Source organism: Pterocles gutturalis, unplaced genomic scaffold (genome assembly GCF_000699245.1).
Source record: "Pterocles gutturalis isolate BGI_N339 unplaced genomic scaffold, ASM69924v1 scaffold3825, whole genome shotgun sequence".
In the NCBI taxonomy this organism is placed as follows: Eukaryota; Metazoa; Chordata; class Aves; order Pterocliformes; family Pteroclidae; genus Pterocles; species Pterocles gutturalis.
In genome coordinates, this window is record NW_010140528.1 from 30880 (window position 1) to 51077 (window position 20198).

Consider the following 20198-nt stretch of genomic DNA (forward strand, 5'->3'; position numbering starts at 1 on the left):
ATCCATCATGCGTTTGCAATCCCATTTGTATTCTGCTTTCTGCTCAGCTTCCCTATTCAAATTTTTTGAAGAAATTCGAGTGTTACTATTTCATTCACAGCAGAAAACGCTCGGGTTGTTTTCCTCACTGATGTGAAATTTCCTCCTTACGGTTACAGAAATTCTGGAGTGTCTACTCCATACTACAAACCTTTGTCCATTGAGGCTGGAGTTGGAAGCAGTAGAGCTTGGCCCCTTACCACACACATCATGCTCTTTGGTGGAAGCACTAGAGTATGGGATTTCTCTCACACAAAATCAGCACATATGGAAATATGTCAAAATAAGTTTTAGAGACCCCAAACATAGCACTAGCTAGATTTGATTTTTCCAGTAGGACTCAAGATTCACCCAGGCCCCCAGGATTCAGAGCTTTCATCCCCATGTCTTTATCAAAGCTTTTACTTCACTTAAAGAACTGGAGTTAGAAAAGCTGCCAGTTTGCACCAAGCCAGATAGGAAATAAAAAAAAAAATCGCGTACACCATACGCTCTAAAACACGGCGACAATTTATCGAACTGGGAAAATTTCCTTAGGAAGGTGAACTTATTTCTCCTTCCTTTTCTCATAATACTCCTCCGAGTAATTCTCGCCTTACCGACTGCAGGGGGACCGATGGCACACGTGGGGGTTGGTTTTGTTTTCTCGAAGGGTCCCTACCAGCATCTCCTGATGGTGGTTTTTGTCATCTGAATTTTTCAAGTATTTGCAGATGATAAATTTTGCGGGCGATGTACTGCTGTCGTGTTAAATCACCGTGAGATACCCGCACACAACCTTGCCACTGAAGTCTGCAGGAAATGCAGGAAAGCATGGCGGGGCAGAACTTCCTTTTCAGCAGGCGTGATTTAAAACCTTAGCTTGATTTTTAAAGTCCCGTTTGCCCTCCAGGGCCAACACAGTCTTTTCATCATTCTCCAGGCACCTGAAGTGAAATTTATGCCTTTGCAAAAATCCAACCTGGGGCTGACGCTCAGCACAATTCCCACCTGAGGTCTCAGAGAGTTCTTAATTGGTTCTTTAATGATGCAGAGGCTTTCACAGGATTAAATTTGTCTGTATTGACTATAGTTTAAGTCAGGGTTTTGATATGCATTTAAGCGCACACAAACGTGGGAGCTCGCACCCGAAGATGGGGCAGGAGCAGGGATGGCTTTTGGGGAAGATGGAGGTGGAGGAAATGTAACGTGGGTCAGGGTCAACCTGCTGCCCAAGCCTCTTCCCCTTTTGGTTCATTTGATGTTCCTTCTGGTAGCAACGTTAGGATAAAATGATTTTATATTGTTGATCCGCCTAACTCAGAAGTCTCTTCTACTGTAAAAAACACAAGTAAGAAGTAACAGCATAATTTTTTCATGGGGTTCAGTTTGTCTTTTGAGTTGAACACAAAACCAGCGAGCAGGTATGTCAACTGAAATGATCTATCCACTGAATAATCCATCATTTCCAAGTCTGGTACATAGATTCTGTCTTGTATTTTGGTTTTATTTGAAGGGAGCAATTTTGTCTTGGGCTTGGTGAGGCACTGGCAGAGAAGCTGTGGATGCCCCGTCCCTGGAGGGGTTCAAGGCCAGGCTGGATGAGGCTTTGGGCAACCTGGGCTGGTGGGAGGTGTCCCTGCCCATGGCAGGGGGTGGCACTGGATGGGCTTTAAGGTCCCTTCCAACCCAAACCATCCTGTGATTCTGTGATTCTGTGATTATTCATCTATTAGTTCTGGGCTTTTTCATCTGTTAGTGGCTACCTAGACTTAATTTGAAAAATTTTTTTTTTTTTAATTTAATTTAGCATTGAAATATTGTAACTCAGTGAAAGATAAATTTCTTTGTATTGTGTTTTCTTAGATATATTTTAACTTTTGAAGGCAAACTTTAAATTAGATTCAGAAATGCCGTTAGGATCCCATCCAATTTATGATATCTTGCATTTCCAGTATTTGTAGTGTTAACTAGTTTATCTGAAGACCAGAGGCATTCTGAAGAGAGTGGCGCTAATGTGTGGCACAGGAAACCAGCTAAATAACACTAATCTCACTTTTTATTTCCAAAGAAACTATTAGAATTCAAGGGCGGATGACGTGTAGCTCAACTAAGATTTGGAGTTTTAAATCCATAGAACAACTGTTGGTTAAAAATTATGGTTTTGTACATTACAAAATTTCAACCGCAAACGGTTACTGATGTGTGACTCGCAAATGCCGCGAGCTAATTTCTAGCAGTACTATTCTTGCAAATTCTTAACCTTTGCAATGAGACGTGAGCCCTAACGCACTGCATCGTGAAACATCACGGCATTAGACTTTGTAAGTTAAACAACTTGTGTTCTGTCACTAGGGGCAAATTTCGTTTTCCAGTTTTGAGGTCAATGTTACGCAATGATGAATTTTTATTGGAGAGCGTGTTCTGTGCCCATTCCAGGCTGCGAAATCAAACACTTGGTAACAGAATTATGTTGTTTTTCAGAATTTCTACAAGGAGATTGAGAGAGAAGAAATGTACATCAGGTTTGTAAACATGACCAGTGACAAACTCTTCTTGGCTTACCATAGTGTTGTTGGAGAAAATTAAATTTATATTAGGCAGACACCTGGGGGCTGGAGGGAAAAAAGTAATGGAAAAAACATACTTTGCTGAACCCTCAGTACATTCAAAAGCTTATCTTCATTCAGAACACTGAGCATCTTAAATTAGAGTAATGAGATTTTTATTTTTTGTCCCCCTTCTCCAACTCCTTAAGTGATATTATGATGAACACTGAAATACTCAGGAGTGTTGTCACATGAAGAAAATAAATAAGTCAAATGAAAGCTGAGCAAAGAAAGAATTTTGCCTCCTGGTGAGGTATGAAATAATGTGACCTGGGGTAAAAAGGGCTATTAAATAATATCATGGCTGATACTTATTTTAAATTTAAAGCTTTTAGGAACCTTTCAAAATCTTGTTTTCGCACAAGGTGAAAATGGTAATATGTTGTTGTGCTTTTTGTAAACCTCGGGGTTCCAAGTCTTCTGTTTGGACTGTGGCTTAAAATTGGCTAGACTGTTGTGCTAAAAGGATGCAGCTTGTGCTTTCACTGCTATTTCAGCTATCTAAATACTATTCATTAGTTCATGCTCAGATGCTTGTCACCTTTTTGGAAGAATTTTCACTTCTGACCTCATTTCGTGTTGTTTAAATGGGTTTAATGATTACTTTATTAATTTGCAAAAAGAAAATAAACTCTAGCAAGCGGCAGGGTTGATAACTGTGGGCAAACACGTGAAGTTCTGAGTTGTAGGGCTGCCCTATTGAGCAGCTCTATAAAGAGAAATTGACTCTCACTGTCAAACCCCCACCCAAATTCTCTCCTGTTTCCATTAACATACTTCTAATGTGTCATAACAAATATCAAATTCTGTATTTTCATTGGCTTTTTCAAAATAGGTCCAAAATTTTTTTCAAAACACAATTTTAATAGTTTTGTCATTTGTTTTTTTTTTATTTTTTCCAATTGTCACTAAAAGCACCCAACAAACAAACGAAGAGAAGCCTCTTCCAGAGGTGTGATGACATTAAAGTGAAGGAAGAAGACATCTGTCTGTATCCATAGCTGAACAATTCAGAGCCATGTATCTTGCACAAAATCTGTATTGGATTCATTACACATCACAAGTCATTTATATATATTGGAAAAAAAAAAAAACACAACAGAAATGTGTATGGTCCTAAAGGTGCCTACACACAGAAATAGGAGCTTTAGGTGCTCCCACATATATTTAGTTGTTTGAAGATAGAGTTGAACCATTGTAGTCTTCAAAATAAATTCTTTAGTATCATTTAACAACGAACCTTTTTTTCAGAACCATTGTTTTTATTACTTCCAGGTATTTGTACAAACTGTGCGACCTGCACAAAGAGTGTGATAACTACACGGAAGCTGCCTACACATTACTCCTGCACGCAAAGCTGCTTAAGGTAAACGCCAACATTCACTGCAAAGTTCGAAAATTGTCTTAGCGGTAGCCAAGAGTGGGATTGGTTTTGTCACTCTTAGAACACCTGGGGTTTAAACTGATTAACAGCTTTGTGTTTCTTCTTCTGTGGGTTTTATCTCTGCCATGTGTAATTAATACGTGCAGGACAGCAGCCCTCTGCCCTCCGTGTACGTCGGAGTGTGTTTTACCCGTCTTGACCTGAAATGAATGGAAGCGCCATCAAGTCAAGACCATAAGTTATAAATTACAAGGCTGTAATTTAAATTTCTTTTGAATATCAAACATTATATCATGTGGGGGAGCACCTAAACACCTATTTTAGTAAATCAGCTCTCCACAGAGTTGTTTTTGCAAAGCCGAGTACTAGAGACTGTTCTTGAGTGCTCTTGGCTCTCTGTAAATTCAGTTTTGATTTGGAGAATTTGGAGAGCCATTCAAACAGTCTTCTTCCCAAGTTCATGCCTTTAAAAGGCACTTATAATTTCAATGCAATATCACACAGTTTATAGCACATTTAAAGAGACATAACAATATTGCTGTTCTTCAAGGAATGTCTTGGTGTGACCTGCAATATATAGAAATAAAATGTTATCTCTACAAAGTGCATGTAAATAAAATATTAGAGTTTTTAATGCTATAGAGCTGCAGTGAGGCCGTATTGCATAAGCATTAATTGCACTGAAAACTTTCTGGATAGGGGGTGTTGTCCCTCCCATACAATTTGTTCATGTCATTGTGTCACCAACGTGGCACCGTGTGCCAACCGTGTTTCCAGCGCTATCATACGGAAGGATGCTGCACTTCACAGCAGACACTTGAGTCATTAAATCCCGTGTTTAATAAAGGAAATTGATCTCATTCTATGCATCAAATAGTTCTTAGAATCATAGAATCATTAAGGTTGGAAAAGACCTCAAAGATCATCAAGTCCAACCCAACACCACCTAACCCACTAACCCATGTCCCCAAGCACCACATCTACACGTTTCTTGACCACCTCCAGGGATGGTGACTCCACCACTTCCCTGGGCAGCCAGATCTTCGCAATGTGTGATTAATCTAAGCAATCCCAAGAGAAGTGCTAGTGTAAAATATCCATTTTGAAAAGTCAAGAAGTGGAAGGTGTTAAATGAAACGCTTCTATAGGATGCGCTGAGAATTATTCATACTTCAAACCTGAGTAAACTGCAGCCGAGCTATAATAAGACTAAATAGGATGCAGAGCGTATTTGTGCACTTTGAAATGTATTTACTGTATTTTAAAATAAATAGAGCGTCATAACACAAAGTAAACATCAGTAAGATTCATCTGGAGTGCACAAGAAGTGCAGCAATAGCTTTCTTCATTATTAAAAGCAGTGGCAATCGTTGGGCACAGCCTGCTGGATGCAGTTGGTTCTTTGGTGATGAAATTTTTTCTGCTGAGACGTGTCAGGGAGGTGAGGATGTCGGGAGATGGCTCTGACGCCTTCCGTCACGCAGGCGGGTGTTGCCTGTGGGTAGAAGTTGGAGTGAGTAACTCGCTGAGGCTGTGGCTGTAAAGATCTCCCTTCTTCCCACGAGGGACATAAAACAGGACTGCCAAATTGTGTCATATTTGCTCATCACCCTTTGCGTGAATGAACCTTTTAGACAAGAGAAAGCATTCGTTCCCTTCCACAGGTGCTGTGCTGTCTGGAAAAACGATGGAATGAACCATGCCATGAAATGTCATTCACACTTCTACCTGTTACGGCTTGAACTTGCCACTCGATATGTTTTATGTGACCTTAAATTAGAGTTTAGCAGATTTTGGTTTTTCTTAGTGAATGTCTTCAGAGACTGGATGAGGATCTTAATATCCTCCTTGAATTTGGTGGAAAGAAATATCCAGTTTTCTTATAATGCAATTTGATGGAAGATGGAAAACGGAAGGGTCGTATTTATCCCAGGGTTTCAGCACTAAGCAGATGTTTGTTTATAAATATAATTGTGTTATAGTTTGGAAATATTTTATTATGAAAGCGTATCGATCTATCTAATACAATATCCCATTACTACCAGTAGTTAGCAGTGGCTGGAGGAGCTCAGTATTCCTCGAGAAGCAGCAATATTGTGGTGTCTGTAACTCTGAGCAATTGAGTTTTTCTTTCAAACCTGGAGGACAAATTTTTCAATGACGGTCATCATCGGCATGTATTTCATCACGTTGATTTTAATGGGATCACGGTTGGGTCAAGACTGAGAGCTTTTGAGAATTTCACCTTTCAATTTGCGAGAAGTTTGCCTCTGCCGAGGGTGAGCCACCACCGTCTCCTCCAGATCACTGCAAGCTGATGAAGCACGCTTCAGAAAAGAGATTTGAGTTTTATTTTTAAACTTGGTCAAAATTAAGATGTTGGAAGCTAACAGAAGATGGTGGCTCTGAGTATGGTGAAAAAAATGACGTCGCCTTGCAGACTCCGTGAGGTTTGTCTTGCTCAGAAACACAGCTTTTCGGTACAGAGCCGTCTGCTTTAGCGCCGTCGCCTTGCAGACTCCATGAGGTTTGTGTTGCTCAGAAACACAGCTTTGTGGTACAGAGCTTTAGCCAAACACAAACATTTTGTCCAAGTGAAGAAATAATTGGGTAAAATTCACGAAGATATTGGAGGTAAAACTGGATGATGTAACAGTAATTCTGTGAAAAAATCTGGGAACTGCTGATCTCTGGGTGATCTTTTCTTCTTTTCCCAAAGTGATACCATTTTATTTCAACGGGCAGTCCTCCTCCTTTAGAAACTTTGATTTTCAGAGAAGAAAGTGAAGCGGGCAGCCCTCCTCCTTTTGAAACTTTGATTTTCAGAGAAGAAAGTGAACAGTTTAATTTATTTTTTAACTTGGTTTCTTAAGGCAACAAGTCCTTTTGGAGCACGTGTCCCTGTCTTTTGAATCTATGAAAAATTACATTTGATTTAATAGAGGTTTGTGACTTGTTTTGATTTGATAGAGGCTTGTGAGTCTCTAAGGTATTAATTTCCTGCTAATTCCTCATGAAAATAGACAGCCTTGGGGCACATGTCCTTGTCTTTTGAATCTATGAAAAATTTCAGTTGATTTAATAGAGGTTTGTGACTTGATTTGATTTGATAGAGGTTTGTGAGTCTCTAAGGTATTAATGTCCTGCTAATTCCTCATGAAAATAGACAGCTATGGAAAGGTAGGATGTATTATTAGTGTCCTGTCTAGGGAAAAGGCTCCAGGATTGTCTCGTCCCCGGGTAGGTCAGAGGAAATATTAGTGGGAGGAGAGAAGGGAGGTGAAGCAGAGGTGATATGAATGCTGAGGTCCAGAGGTTTTGATTGCATCTGTCCCTTAACGGGCACCAGAAAATGCAGGTGCCAGGGAGAAAACTGTAGGGAATTGCATGGTCCTCTCTAGTATAGGAGGAAATTCATGGAGTATCGGTGCCTTACTCCTCATCCACTAGGCATTTGATGGAAGAGCAACTGATTGCAACCAGGCTGTCTAAAGTTAGTGGTGCTTTTCTGTCCCTTCAGACATTCTCCGTGAATTTTAGCTCTTTAATTTCCATGCCTGCAGTCCTTCCTGTTTGTACTGATGTGTCTTGGCCTCAGGGCTTCTCTCAACATCAACCTGCCTCCAATCACAGCATTCAAATAAATGGTCCTTGTCCGAGGAATCAAAGTCCGCAACTGTAGAACAAATCTTTGTTAATGCGTTAGATGTGGTACTGCTTCTTGAAATGAAAAAAAAAAAAAAAAAAGTGTATTTTATTTAGCCTAATTTTACTGACATATTTCATAACTTTGTATTCACTTTCACTTTTCCCCTCTTTCTCATCTGATTTAGTGGTCAGAAGAAGCCTGTGCAGCACATCTTACCCAGCGGGATGGATACCAGGCTGCCACGCAAGGACAGCTGAAAGATCAACTCTATCAAGAAATTATCCATTACTTTGACAAGGGCAAGGTAAAAAGGGAAGAAAAAAAGTCCAAATATGTTTCATTGCTTTTCTCTCTAACTTACAAGTCTAATAGTAAACATAGTTTGCATCAAGCGACCTTCAGGGCGCTTTGAAGTTGCTGCACATTATTTGGAGTGCTTTATGTGAACGGGCCACCAGCTACCACTTCATAATATTAAAAAAAAAAAAGTAAAAATAAATCAATGGTACATTTATAAGTGCTGTGTTAAGGGTAAATATATGTGCATATATGTGCCGCAGAGAAAATAAAAAAGTGATGCATGTAATTTGGGGGACTGACTTTTTCCAGCAATTGCAATAGCTAATGCAATCCTTCAGCCACTTTTTTTTTTTTTTTGTCTTGTGTACACAAAATAATCCCCTGAGAGAAAGGGTGTCTGTGGTTCATATCGTACGGAGGCAGAAATATTCTCAGATGATAATATCTGATTGCAGTTGCATCTTTTATTGCAAAGTGTGAGCACTGGTTTGACCTGTCTGCAGAGACGAAGGGGTTTAAGTGGGTAGATGGGGAGATGTAGGGATGTCTCAGTGTTAGGATATTTCATGGACAAAATGCTTAAATATAAAAGTAGTCATCTCTTTGTCAGAATATTTTGAAACTATAAACTTGGGTTTTTAAAAGCAATCTTGGTTGCATGAGTGTAGTGCAAAGAGAAATGTCATTCTCTGGTAGAACTAGAATGTTATCCAACCAGCTCCTATTTTCCAAGTAAGTTGATCGAAGATTTAGATTAGTCTTTTGATAGAAACTTTCCTTGAAAAGGTCACGTTTAATACCTTCTCTTAATGCCACGTATCAAAGTTCTTCATAAATGATGCTGAGTAAATGGGAATTGTTGACTGTGGCAGAGTTGGGCTGCGTGGGGCTGGGGCTGGGGTAGGGACCTCGGCGTTTGTACAGTGGGTACCACTGGTTGTCACAGCACTCTTCTGCCCAAAAAACTTTTACTAACTCTTTAATAGCGGGTGAGGAGAACCTCCTTTGAATTAGGGTCATAGCTCTATATGTGTATATATATAGATAGATATAGATATAGATAGATATAAAGTGTATTTTAATATTACATTCCTCTCTGGAAAGGAAAAGCCAGAAGTCGCGTGTTTTTATTTTGTTATTTTACATCTTTATAGCCTCACAGTTAGTCTTTTATGGTGCTGGTATACAGGCGGTGGGAATTGTTCTCCTGAGCACCAGGCCAATGCGTTTTATCTGTAAATGAAGAGCTGCAGCATCCTTTACATCTCTGTCTAAACCAGGCTGTCTGAAAGCCGTCCCCGCCCGTTTCTGCTGATGGCACTAATGAGCTGTTGATATAAACAGCAGGCAAAGTACCTGCTGCTTCCTTTGCAGCCTGCCGCCGCATCGCACAGCACGGCATCCACGCTTGAGAGACCCTTGCTAGAATGAATAACCATTCGGAATTTTTCTTTTTTTTTTTTTGTGATTTTACAGCTAGAAATGAGAGAAGGCTCTCCCTGCTTTCGAAAGAAATCGCACTGGAAATGCTGTGTTTTCCCTTTCCCTCCTAGTTAGATCAAACAACTGAATCTTCATTATTCAAAACATTTTTGGTGAGCAATGATATCGAAGGGACCGCTGCGATTACTTATTCCTATTCCTTCGCATAACTCAAGTCATAGGACTCCTGCATGATTTTTTTGGGTGTGTTTGAGGAGGTGATTTATTTTCAAAGCACTCAATTTAGTTATAGATACTTCTCTCATTTTCTGGTCACTCAGGTTGGTGATATTATTTTTTTTTAATTGTTCAATGAAAAGGAAACAAAAATCAATATACACTGAGCATCTTATGTGAATTTTCAAATGTCAGGAAGCTCCAAGTTGAGGTTTCCACGGCAGATTGAAGGTAATCCTCTCATTTGGGATGTTCTGACATCGGGTTAAATCAACTTCTTGCATTTACCTACGTGGTTTGCAAACGTAGTCCAGCAGCGACTTCAGCTGTGCCATTCCATGGTCAGTAACACATCTGGAATAATATTTGCTGTGCTTTTTTAGAAGACTCTACTGATACTTTTTTTTAAAAAAACAAACAAACAAAAAAAAAAGATGATGTAGTTATGTAGATCAGACTCTCAAAAATCGTGATCCCTTTCTCTTAGCAGAGTAATTTCCCAAGAGGATCACACAGTGCACTTTTCAAGGGAAGACAAGCCATGAGGCTTGTTCCCTAAATACAGGCATTCATGGTGAGATGAATTTAGGGGAAGGTATAATTTTCCATGCACAGACTGGAATGGAGCAGACCTCTCACTTCTAGAGCAGAAGTGCCTGAGAAATTTTTAATTTCATAGTCCAGAGTGTGGACTTGCAGTGAAAGCAGGAGTGTGGGCATCTCATTTTGGCTGAGAACGAAATACTAACCTTCACCATGAGTATCCTTGTTATTTGTAGTTTGAAATGCATTTACGATTTCTCATTTTTATTTCTTTTTTTTTAATATATTATTCTTAGGAAGCTTATTTTATTACTTATATTTGACTTTTGGTCCTTAAATCAACCTTCTGTAAAGTTGAAGAACACTTTGCACCTTGAGTAAATCAGCATTTCTAAGTACAACTTCTGCATTTCGTTGTTCTTCTGCCTTATAGATTTGATTCCTTATTAGTAATACTTTTCATTAATCCTCTGAGCTCCTTGTTTCCAAAAATGAAATGTTGTTACTTCCAAGTTTCCCTAGTATATGCATAGTTTTCTCTCCTAGATTATTATTCTTCACCGTGTTGTACTTTCCGGTCTCATCTCCATCTCTCTTGGCTTTTGTCCTTAAAATCCTTATCCTCGCGCTTATCCCGGCAGCCTAACCCATCCTTTGAACTGCTCTGAAGTGTTTGCTCTTTCTGTGTTTTGCTGAAGCTTTGTAATTCTCAACAAAGCCCTTAATCCAAGGACTTTACTGGTAGGTTGGAGTATCTCCGGACAAGAAGGAAAAATAGTAGCGGTAATCAAGTGACAAGGGAAGGGGAGTGGAATGTTGCCCGTGTGGAGCAGTTGATGTTAATCAATGCTAATGAACTCCTGAAGCCGAGAAATACTCAGTGCCCCTGATAAAGATAAGAGATCATTTTTAAACAGGCTTGTGTGGTCTCCGGAGCTGTCAAAGAAGCAGCAGCGTTCTTATTCCTGCGCGGTAAAATGTACAAACCGCAACGTGTTTCGAGATTGCCAGTGGATGCTGCAGTCTATAAATCAGTACGTGTTTTCCACTGCTCCTTCCGAAATTGAAAGCACTGGTTCTGGGAAGAAAAAAATAAATAAATGCACACTGCTCGTTTATTTCCAATACTCCCCCCTTCACCACCCTCCTCCTCCAAAAAAAAAAAAAAAAAAAAAAATTTACTGTTTTACTGGAGCCATAAAACACAAAATACTTCCAACTATGCAGGAAAAGCCGTGCTTTGGCTTAAAATGTCTTTTTCCTAGCTCATAGGATGTCATCAAATGGCTTTTTCTTCCACCTGTCAGAATAACGGTGAAATTCAGCTGTCTGCCAAAAAAATCAGTGCAAGGCTCGTGTCCCACATCAGCTCGTAATCCCATCCTGAGAGCTGTGAAGGACAGAGATGATCTTTAGAGAGCAAAGATAGGGCGTTTGACCGTGTTCCAAATGAACAGAGCAAGTTGTTTTACAGGGTTTCCAATGGCCCTATCTTCCACATCTTGAATGCAATACTAGCAATAGAGAAAGACCGTGTTTTAACATTTTATTTAAAATATTAAGCTTACATGGTGGTTAATTAACACTGTCTGAAATTTAAACAGCTTGGAATGTCCCTCATCCATCAGCAAATTGCACGATAACACTCTTATCCTTGACTATTTCATTTTTACTGACCGTTAACTCAGCAGGAGCTAAGTAATATCCTATGATCCTCCTTTGCCGCTATTGAAGAACCTCAAAAAATAAATTGGATTCTGCAGTTCTTTCTGGGCAACAAGCAATCCAGCTTCAAAAAGAAATTAAATTGCTAGGTTTTCCCTAAAAAGTTCTCCTTCTGCATCCTCAAAGTCATTCCCATAACAATTTGCAGCTCGTGTCTACACAACTAAATTTAGGCTATACACATTTTTCTTATACCTTCAGTATAAAAGAAGCATTTTCCTTCCACTATCGCCAACCTCTCTCTCTGGTACGCTCTCCAGATAAATTGTTTCTCGCATTAATGAGTTATACAGCGTACAAATCCTGTGTAGTAGCTCCCCGTACGGCTCATTCCTCCAGAAGACCTGCCGTGTCCTGGGCAAACCTGGGAAACCTTCCAAGGCAGGAAATCTGCGAGGCAGCAGATTGGGAGTTATTGACCTTCAAGAATATAGATTTCATTTATCAGGATCCTTTGCCACAGCCGTGCTGTCCTCACCTGAATAAATTCGTTCTGTAGTAAACACTGAAATTTTTCAGAAGGTTGTGCAGGGGATTTTAAACCCATACGGTTCTTGCTTCTCTTACGACGTTGGAAAAATTACCGGCTTTGGGTTTGTCTTTGGGGATGTTGTAGGTGTCGTGGTCCAGCTGCTCAAAGGGCCGAGGGAAAAGCCGTTTGGTTAATGGACTTGTGGACCTCTGGAGTTCAAAGTATTTGACATTTTACAAATTGAGTCTTACAATACAAGTTCTCCTTGGTCCTTCGGAGGATTGAACCGGACAATTGGATTTCAAAATAGAGACGTTGGAGCGGAGTGGGGTTTTTAAGAGGTAGTAGCAACAAAAAGTAGGTGCTTTTCTCTAAGACAGATCCGTTGGCTGGAGCAGGGCCAGGTTAGAGGCTGGCAAAAATTGAAAGAGTCTTTTCCCATGGTGAGGCACTTTTATCGGGTGTTTGCAGCATGGTGGAAAAAGAGTCGTTTTATCTCTTACCTAGACCTGACATGTTCCGTTAAAAATAATGTGACAAAATATGAGCAGTGTAACTTGTAAACTAACTGTTAAAGAATTTTTAAATAAATTCCAGTAATTTAAGCCCGAAACAAATGTTCATAATAGCTGTTTTTTTCTTGTTCAGCTCCACTTACAGGCGGGGGAATGGTTACAAGGAAGAATGCTAGGAATGTGCAATTACTGCATATTGGAGACGAACTAAATCTATATCATATGTAATTTGAAGATTCATTTTTTAGGCTCTGAAACATTTCTAAAATTCAATATTAATATTTATATTTATATTCAGTAACATCTAAAGGGTTTGATCAGGCTGGGGGAGGCACACAGCCTCCGCTCCGGCATGTTGACGGACTCGACTGACAAGGGTGGGAAGGGAAGGAAAAAAATCACAAACAGGATTTAATGGTGCCAAAGTCGTCATTTAACTGGTGGCAGTGCTGTGGTACCTATAGGCATTGATGTATATGCAGTGCCTGCGACAGTCTGGTTTTAAAATTACAGGATGGTTTGGGTTGGAAGGGACCTTAAAGCCCGTCCAGTGCCACCCCCTGCCATGGGCAGGGACACCTCCCACCAGCCCAGGTTGCCCAAAGCCTCATCCAGCCTGGCCTTGAACCCCTCCAGGGATGGGGCATCCACAGCTTCTCTGGGCAACCTGGGCCACTGCCTCACCACCCCCACAGGAAAACATTTCTTCCCAATATCTCATCTCAATCTCCCCTCTTTCAGCTTAAAACCATTCCTCCTTATCCTATCCCTCCGCCCCCCTGACCCAGAGCCCCCCCATCTCTCCTGTAGCCCCCTTTCAGCACTGGAAGGTGCTGGAAGGTCTCCCCGGAGCCTTCTCTTCTCCAGGCTGCACACCCCCAACTCTCTCAGCCTGTCCTCGCACGGGAGCTGCTCCAGCCTCGGACCATCTCCGTGGCCTCCCCTGGACCCTCTCCAACAGGTCCAGGTCTTTCTTGAGGTTTTGATGGGCTCCAGGGCACTGCAGATGGCAGTGACAGTCCGGGACGGGTTGGCTGCGAAGCCATGGTGGCACGATGACACTCAGCATTGAGCAACACCAACACAGCGGTAAAAACCTTGGGCTCCTCTCCTTCCCTCCTCCCTCCCGCTGCTCATCCAGAATCCCTTCCCTCTTGATGCTCAGGTGCAATTAGCTAATGTTAAATGACGTTCAGCCTCAGTGCCCAGTCGGTGCTTTGAGCTGCCAGACGTGCTTCGGGAACACGTCGCAATGTCTGTGCCGATTCGGGATTCCAACAGAAAAGAGAGTAGAAGTGCTTAGGTTTCGGAGAGGGACTGGCTAAATCTGGAGGAAAATTATGGTAACACCATTTTTTTTAAAATGAAACCATGCAGAAGATGCTATGGATGACTGATGTTAAGAAGAAAGCAGCAGTTGAAGAAAGGTTAAGTGATTTTTAAAGTTTTCACTTGTTGACTTACCAAACAGCTGAATATTTAGTTTCCATAGATTGGTGGTATATTGCTCTTCTGAGTCAAAATTAACTCAGCCTAGTATGTGAAAACATAGTCTGTTTTCCGTAAATATGCCTTTACTATTAAACTCATGTTAATTTTTGTTTAGAAAGAAAAATATCCTCTGTATCATCATTCTAGATTAGGTACATAATGCAGATAAAAACATTCAGATCCCTCCATTTGCAAAAATTTTGTTGCAGAGTGTGGATCCTGCCCTGAGATTTCCTGCAGACGTGATCCCTCATTAACAGTAATTAGTTGTTCCAATGCGTTTTTTTATCTTTGAGGCACTTTACAAACATGAGGTTACTCATGCTCTTTCCAGTCCTTTCCCCTAGATAATTAATATTATGAACCTTGTTGTAGAAATGAGAAAAATGAAGGGGTCGATCATCACGTGGAGCCATAAGGGGAAGTTAGCGCAGGTACCAGGCTCTTGTGAGCATCCTTTGCCTTTGTGTCTTAAATTAGGTCACCGCTTAATCTCCGTTTGCCCAGGCGTCTGCCCATTTGTTTTCTTTAGGATTCAAAAGCTCCTTTTCCCTTGCTCAGCCATACCAGTGTAGTTTCAGCCCATATTTTCTCATACTTCGCTCCCTTACTTCAAGAGCATAAATCTCTGTCCTTTCTCCCTGCCATCTTCCGTAACTATTTTTCCTTTTGCAGCTCCTCCTCTCCTCCATTGTCACAGCTCTCTGCCTCTTCAGGCTGCTTCTCCTTTCCATCCCTTGCCTCTCAACCTTCCAGGATGATCTTCCCGTCCATCCTTGGGTTTGCGGGACGAGTGCCCTTTGCTTGAATATTGGCTCCTCGTTTCTTGCTTTTGGGGCATTGGCATGTTACGTGTTACTGAGTATTCAGCCTGGCTGCGCTCCAAATTGCCAAGTCCTAGGGGGAAAAAATAAATATTCCAGGTCCCAGTCTGGTGTTCGTGCCACTAAATCACAGGTAGCTGTGCCCTGCCTTGACTCCTCAGCTGATGCTGGCAATGGGCTCGGTCATACTGATGGTCATAGGAACCCTTCGTGTTTGACTCGTATTTTTAAATCAGCATCTAGAAATAGGGATTTTCCTAGAAGTCTTATTTTTTTCCGAATTTTCCCAAAACTTTTGACTTGCAGGTGAAGAGAAATAAAATTCACCCAACATTGTTTTTGAGCTTTGAGTTGTGGGATTTCATTTGTGTGTTTTGGGGATGGCTTTTGGTTCTCAGGGGGGTTTGAGGGTAAAATATTTCTTATTTACACAGTGCTTTAAGGTGGATGGGAACAGGGGGGTCTGTGCAAGACGTGAGCAGGAATTGGTTGTGTGCACAAAGGTTTCCACAGGAGTGTTGTTCCCCTTCTCTCTCGCCAACCATCTTTGGGAGTTGTGGTGCTTCATCTCAAACTCTTTGTCCCCAAAGGTCTTTGAGGAGCAATGGGGAAATGTGTGTTCAGCCCACGGTCTGATGCTGAGAGGAGAATTAGGTGGTGTGGACAGGGGATTTACATTTAAGATGAAGGGTAATACAAACAGAATGGATATATAAGTCATTCCACATCTCATTTTTTATTAAAGTCAGGTCAACAGTGCCAGGCAAATTTCAGCAGCAGAGGCAGATCATCAAATTGAATCGTAGATATCCTGGTGTGCTGATTTGAGCATCTTTTCGGGTTCGAGTAATTCTTTACATGTAAAGTAGAAAAAATGAATAATACACATTAAAAAACATTTGTGCTGCTCCTCATTAAGATTGTTGGCTTCTGAAGAGCTGAAGGATATTGTTAAATTTCTTTGGGTCAGTTGAGACAGCTGCTGAATTTCATGGGTGAAGAACAAGACAAGGAAAAGAACCAACAGAAATATAATGAATATTTGTTCAAAGCAATATCTACAAATTGCCTGTCCTGTCTAATATAGATTATAGATATTAGAGGGAGAGAGAGGTGATGATGAACTATAATCAATCAGCAACGTTTATCCCAAGTCCTAGGTTTTGCATTTCTTTGTGGGTGGGCTGTGTTTACAAATTATTGGATGTCTAGTTGGGCTAGCAGGAATCATTTTATTTCTGAAACAATTTGATCATTTTACTTGATTTGCATCAAATAGAGACATGTGGGTAACACCATCACAGCTATTTGGCACATCCCATGCACAGTGTTTTCAGGCATGTGACACAATGCATTTTGTTGTGTTTTATTAAGATTCATTTTATTCCAACGTTGTTGTTTAACCAAGGTATGTAATTCAGGTTTTTTGTTGTTTTGTGGTTTTTTTTTTTCAACAGATGTGGGAAGAGGCCATTGCCTTGGGTAAAGAACTTGCAGAACAGTATGAAAATGAAATGTTTGATTATGAACAACTCAGTGAACTGCTGGTAGGTTTTTTTAATGATATAGACTCTGCAACAATTTTTTACAGAATTTAATTTCTAAGCTTTTAAAATTATATTGAGAAGCTCTCCTATTACAGTAAAATGCAGAAATAGATGCCGGCTTTGGCTTTGTTGGACAAATGTTGATTAACTGGCTACCACTGGAATGTCTGAAAAACATTGAATTTTATCTTTTTTTTAGCTGAAAGAAAAATATTTCGGTAATGTTATGAATTATTTGAAGTATAAAAGGAAATTTGGAATTTAAATATAAATGGGACCATGAAAAATTCCCCATTCTCTATCAAGTGTCTTTCCATATTCACGTTTCTTTTTTTAGGTATGAATAATCCCCCAGCATTCATGTCTAGAGTCAGTTATTTTTGCCCTGACATTACCCATTCATTATGCCTGCACCATTTTTTTCCTCCTGCTCTTCTCCAAAGAGATAAATGGTGGCTGTCACCATCCCTCCTAACTTTTCGACCCTTTTCATGCAACTTGAGACATGATTCCAGTTCAGTTCTGAAAATTCTTGACTTTCAGATTTTTTATATGTTTTGTCCTTTGCACTCACCGGAGTAGATCATCCTGGATTTCCTTGAATTCTTTATCTGCTTTATCCCAGTCTGAGCTGGGCAGTGGTGTGGTGTCACTGAACTCTCTTTCTCCACTGACATTCACTTTGAGATTGGTGGGGAGCCATCTCCCCAGAAGCATCTCCATCCCCATCTCCCCAAAATCTCCTTTATTGGGGAAATAAAGACTAAATGTAAATACCACTCTTCTCCGTTTTATGGTTTCTTCCCTCCTTTATCCGTTCTTCTTGGTTTTGTCCATGGTTCTGTCCTCCAGCTGAATTTATATCCCTTTTTGATGGTCCTCCTTTTGTGGTATTGTACCTGGTTTTAGTGACAGACTGATTGTAATGATTTGCCCAACAAATTTGGAGCCTGGTTTCACATTGCTGTGTACTGCAGGGGGTCAGGGATGTCCACATGGAGCATTTCTCAGGCGCTGGGGTGTTCCAGAAGAGTCCTCCTTGGCCCGCCGCTGTCAGCAGGGCTGCCTTCAACAGAGAATATTCTTCATTTCAATATAAAAGGAATCTGGCAGAGAGTGTTCCTCAGCCAGAAATGATTTTCATGTGTCAGATATGATTATTCACCAGTGGGTAGCTGCTCTCTGAGTCCCTTGTTTTTAATTTTCCATCTCCTTTATGCTTGCACATGGGACCACGAGCAAGTTTTATCACAGACAACCGCTCATCTCATAGCACACCCATTTTTAGAGCAGATCTCTGAATTTGCACTTTGTATGTTGTAGCTGTTGGCCAATAATAGTGAGTTATGTGTTTTTCCCCATTCCTCTTGCACGGTAAATATGTCATTGTTGACATTAAGTGACATAATTCCAGGCAGGGGCATAAACCAGGTATGGTTCATCTCTGTATGGAAATGGAGTTTCTCCCTCTTCTAATAGGGGAGACCCACAACTTCCAATTCTGATGGCAAACAACCAAGTTTATATGTTCTTTATTTACCAGACAGGAAAAATTGAGAGAGATGTCACAAAACTTAGTACCAGTGTGCCTTGGGCATATATCCCTAATAAGGCAAAGATCAGAATTAATGTTCCTGAAGCAGTAGGGTCTCGCACACCCCATCGGCTTTTCTTGTTGCTGCTGCTGAATAGCGTTGGCATCCTAGCTCTTCTTTTTTTCTCCCACAATAAAATTTAAGAGTTTTTTGTTTCTCTCTATTTTCCCTATTGTCTCTTTTGTTCAAGCAATATTAAATATTAGACTCTACGACAATTCCCAAATGACAAAATAGTTTTGCTACAGGTGAACTGAGAAATATACGGCAGATCTGGGTCTTTGTAGTCTTCTTGCCACTTACTGTTATCTGTTGTGTGGGACCTCCCCCCAAATCAGAATTCATTCTCTTACAGAAAGTAATAGACTAAAAATAAGCTAATGAACAGATCGTCTGAAGCTGTGCATTTGTTATTATTTCGTTTGAGATAAAGAAGGATTCTTCGAAAACAGATGGCGTCTGACATGCATGTATTTATTCCAAAAGTTATATTTTTCTGCAATTGTCAACTGCATGCTTTACATATGCAAACAAATAGTTGGAAATATGGAAAAGAAACAGGAGAAAAATGTAATGAAATGTAACAGTGGAAAATGGAGAAGTCAGCCCCATCGGGATGAGCTGGCTGTAGTGGTACATGCTGCATCGTTCCAGTGTTTTGGCATCGGCAGTGTCACAGCCGGGAATTCAGGCTGACTTGCAAATTCTTGACCTTCATCAAAATGGAGATGTTGGATATGGAACAGTGAGGTTCAGCATAAAAATAATGGCTACGGAGTCTAGTATTTCAAGGTATTAGCATATATCTGATGGAAAGGTGAAGAAAAAGGGGCGAATGAAACATGTACATCTTTTAAGTTAGAGATACACATAAAAGAGATTTAAATCTTAAATATAAGGAATCTCCTTAAAGTTGAGGTCATTAAAATTCCTCCTATTTCTTTTGCAGAGAAAGCAAGCCCAGTTCTATGAGAACATTGTGAAAGTGATAAGACCAAAACCAGACTATTTTGCTGTTGGATACTACGGCCAGGGATTTCCGACGTTCATAAGGGTAAACATCCCCCTTTTTTCACAGGCGATAGCAAGGTCTCTTGCTTTGGAAATTACCCTCGATTGGAGAGAAAGTACATTATTGGATCTCAGTGTGTTATTTGCAATCTGCCTTACACTGATTGTTGGTTTTCATGTGTATAAAACAAATATTGGGTTTCCCTTTCTAGTTTCTAATATGGAATAGTTGAATTTTAGTACAGAAGCTTTTTCTCCAAACATATCCAATACTTTATACTTCTTCAGGGTGTCACTAGAAACGATGATATACCACCCAATCTATAAATCAGGGTAATAACCATCGGAAATGGCGACATTTTTGCCTGACGGGTGTATATAGATGTAGATACATATGTAAGTATGGTAGGGAAGTCTTTTGTACTTGACCATGTTTTCATGAGAGCGTCCTTTCCAGCATAGTCACTAAAATGAAGCGAATATCAGAGATGTTTGTGATACCTTTAAAAGCAATTTTTAGCATTGATTTCCATGAATTGTGTCCTTTTAAAACATGTCACTTGGTTGATGTCAGTAACGTAAGTGGGATAACATCTTACATTTTTTCCACTTGCTACCAGGATTGTTATGGAGTTGAATTAGTGGCTAGAGAAGGACAGATTCAATGCAGATGTCTTAAATCTTCACCCTTCCAGGTTTCCTCCTGGAAATACTGATCTAGGAGATGAGTTCCTGGTTGTAACTGAGTAATTCCGCGTGAACTCTCTCAGAATATGCCATAATAAATACCAGGAGCAAGCTTTGGTGGCTTAATTGTGGTTGGGATGGTCTTTCATGGTGTATTAAAAGTACATGT

General features: G+C 40.3%; 1 protein-coding gene across 1 annotated transcript in view; it reads left to right on the plus strand.

Annotated features, from left to right (window-relative positions):
* LOC104469260 (dedicator of cytokinesis protein 1-like) overlaps positions 1-19385 on the plus strand; it is a gene marked incomplete at both ends in the record, with an annotated part of 38973 nt that extends 19588 nt beyond the window's left edge. Inside the window, 5 exons of the mRNA XM_010083706.1 lie at positions 2503-2543; positions 3903-3993; positions 7845-7964; positions 16647-16736; positions 19281-19385. Coding sequence (XP_010082008.1) covers positions 2503-2543; positions 3903-3993; positions 7845-7964; positions 16647-16736; positions 19281-19385 — 447 coding nt within the window. The remainder of the gene's footprint in view (positions 1-2502; positions 2544-3902; positions 3994-7844; positions 7965-16646; positions 16737-19280) is intronic.
* Between the last annotated feature and the right edge of the window lie 813 nt (positions 19386-20198).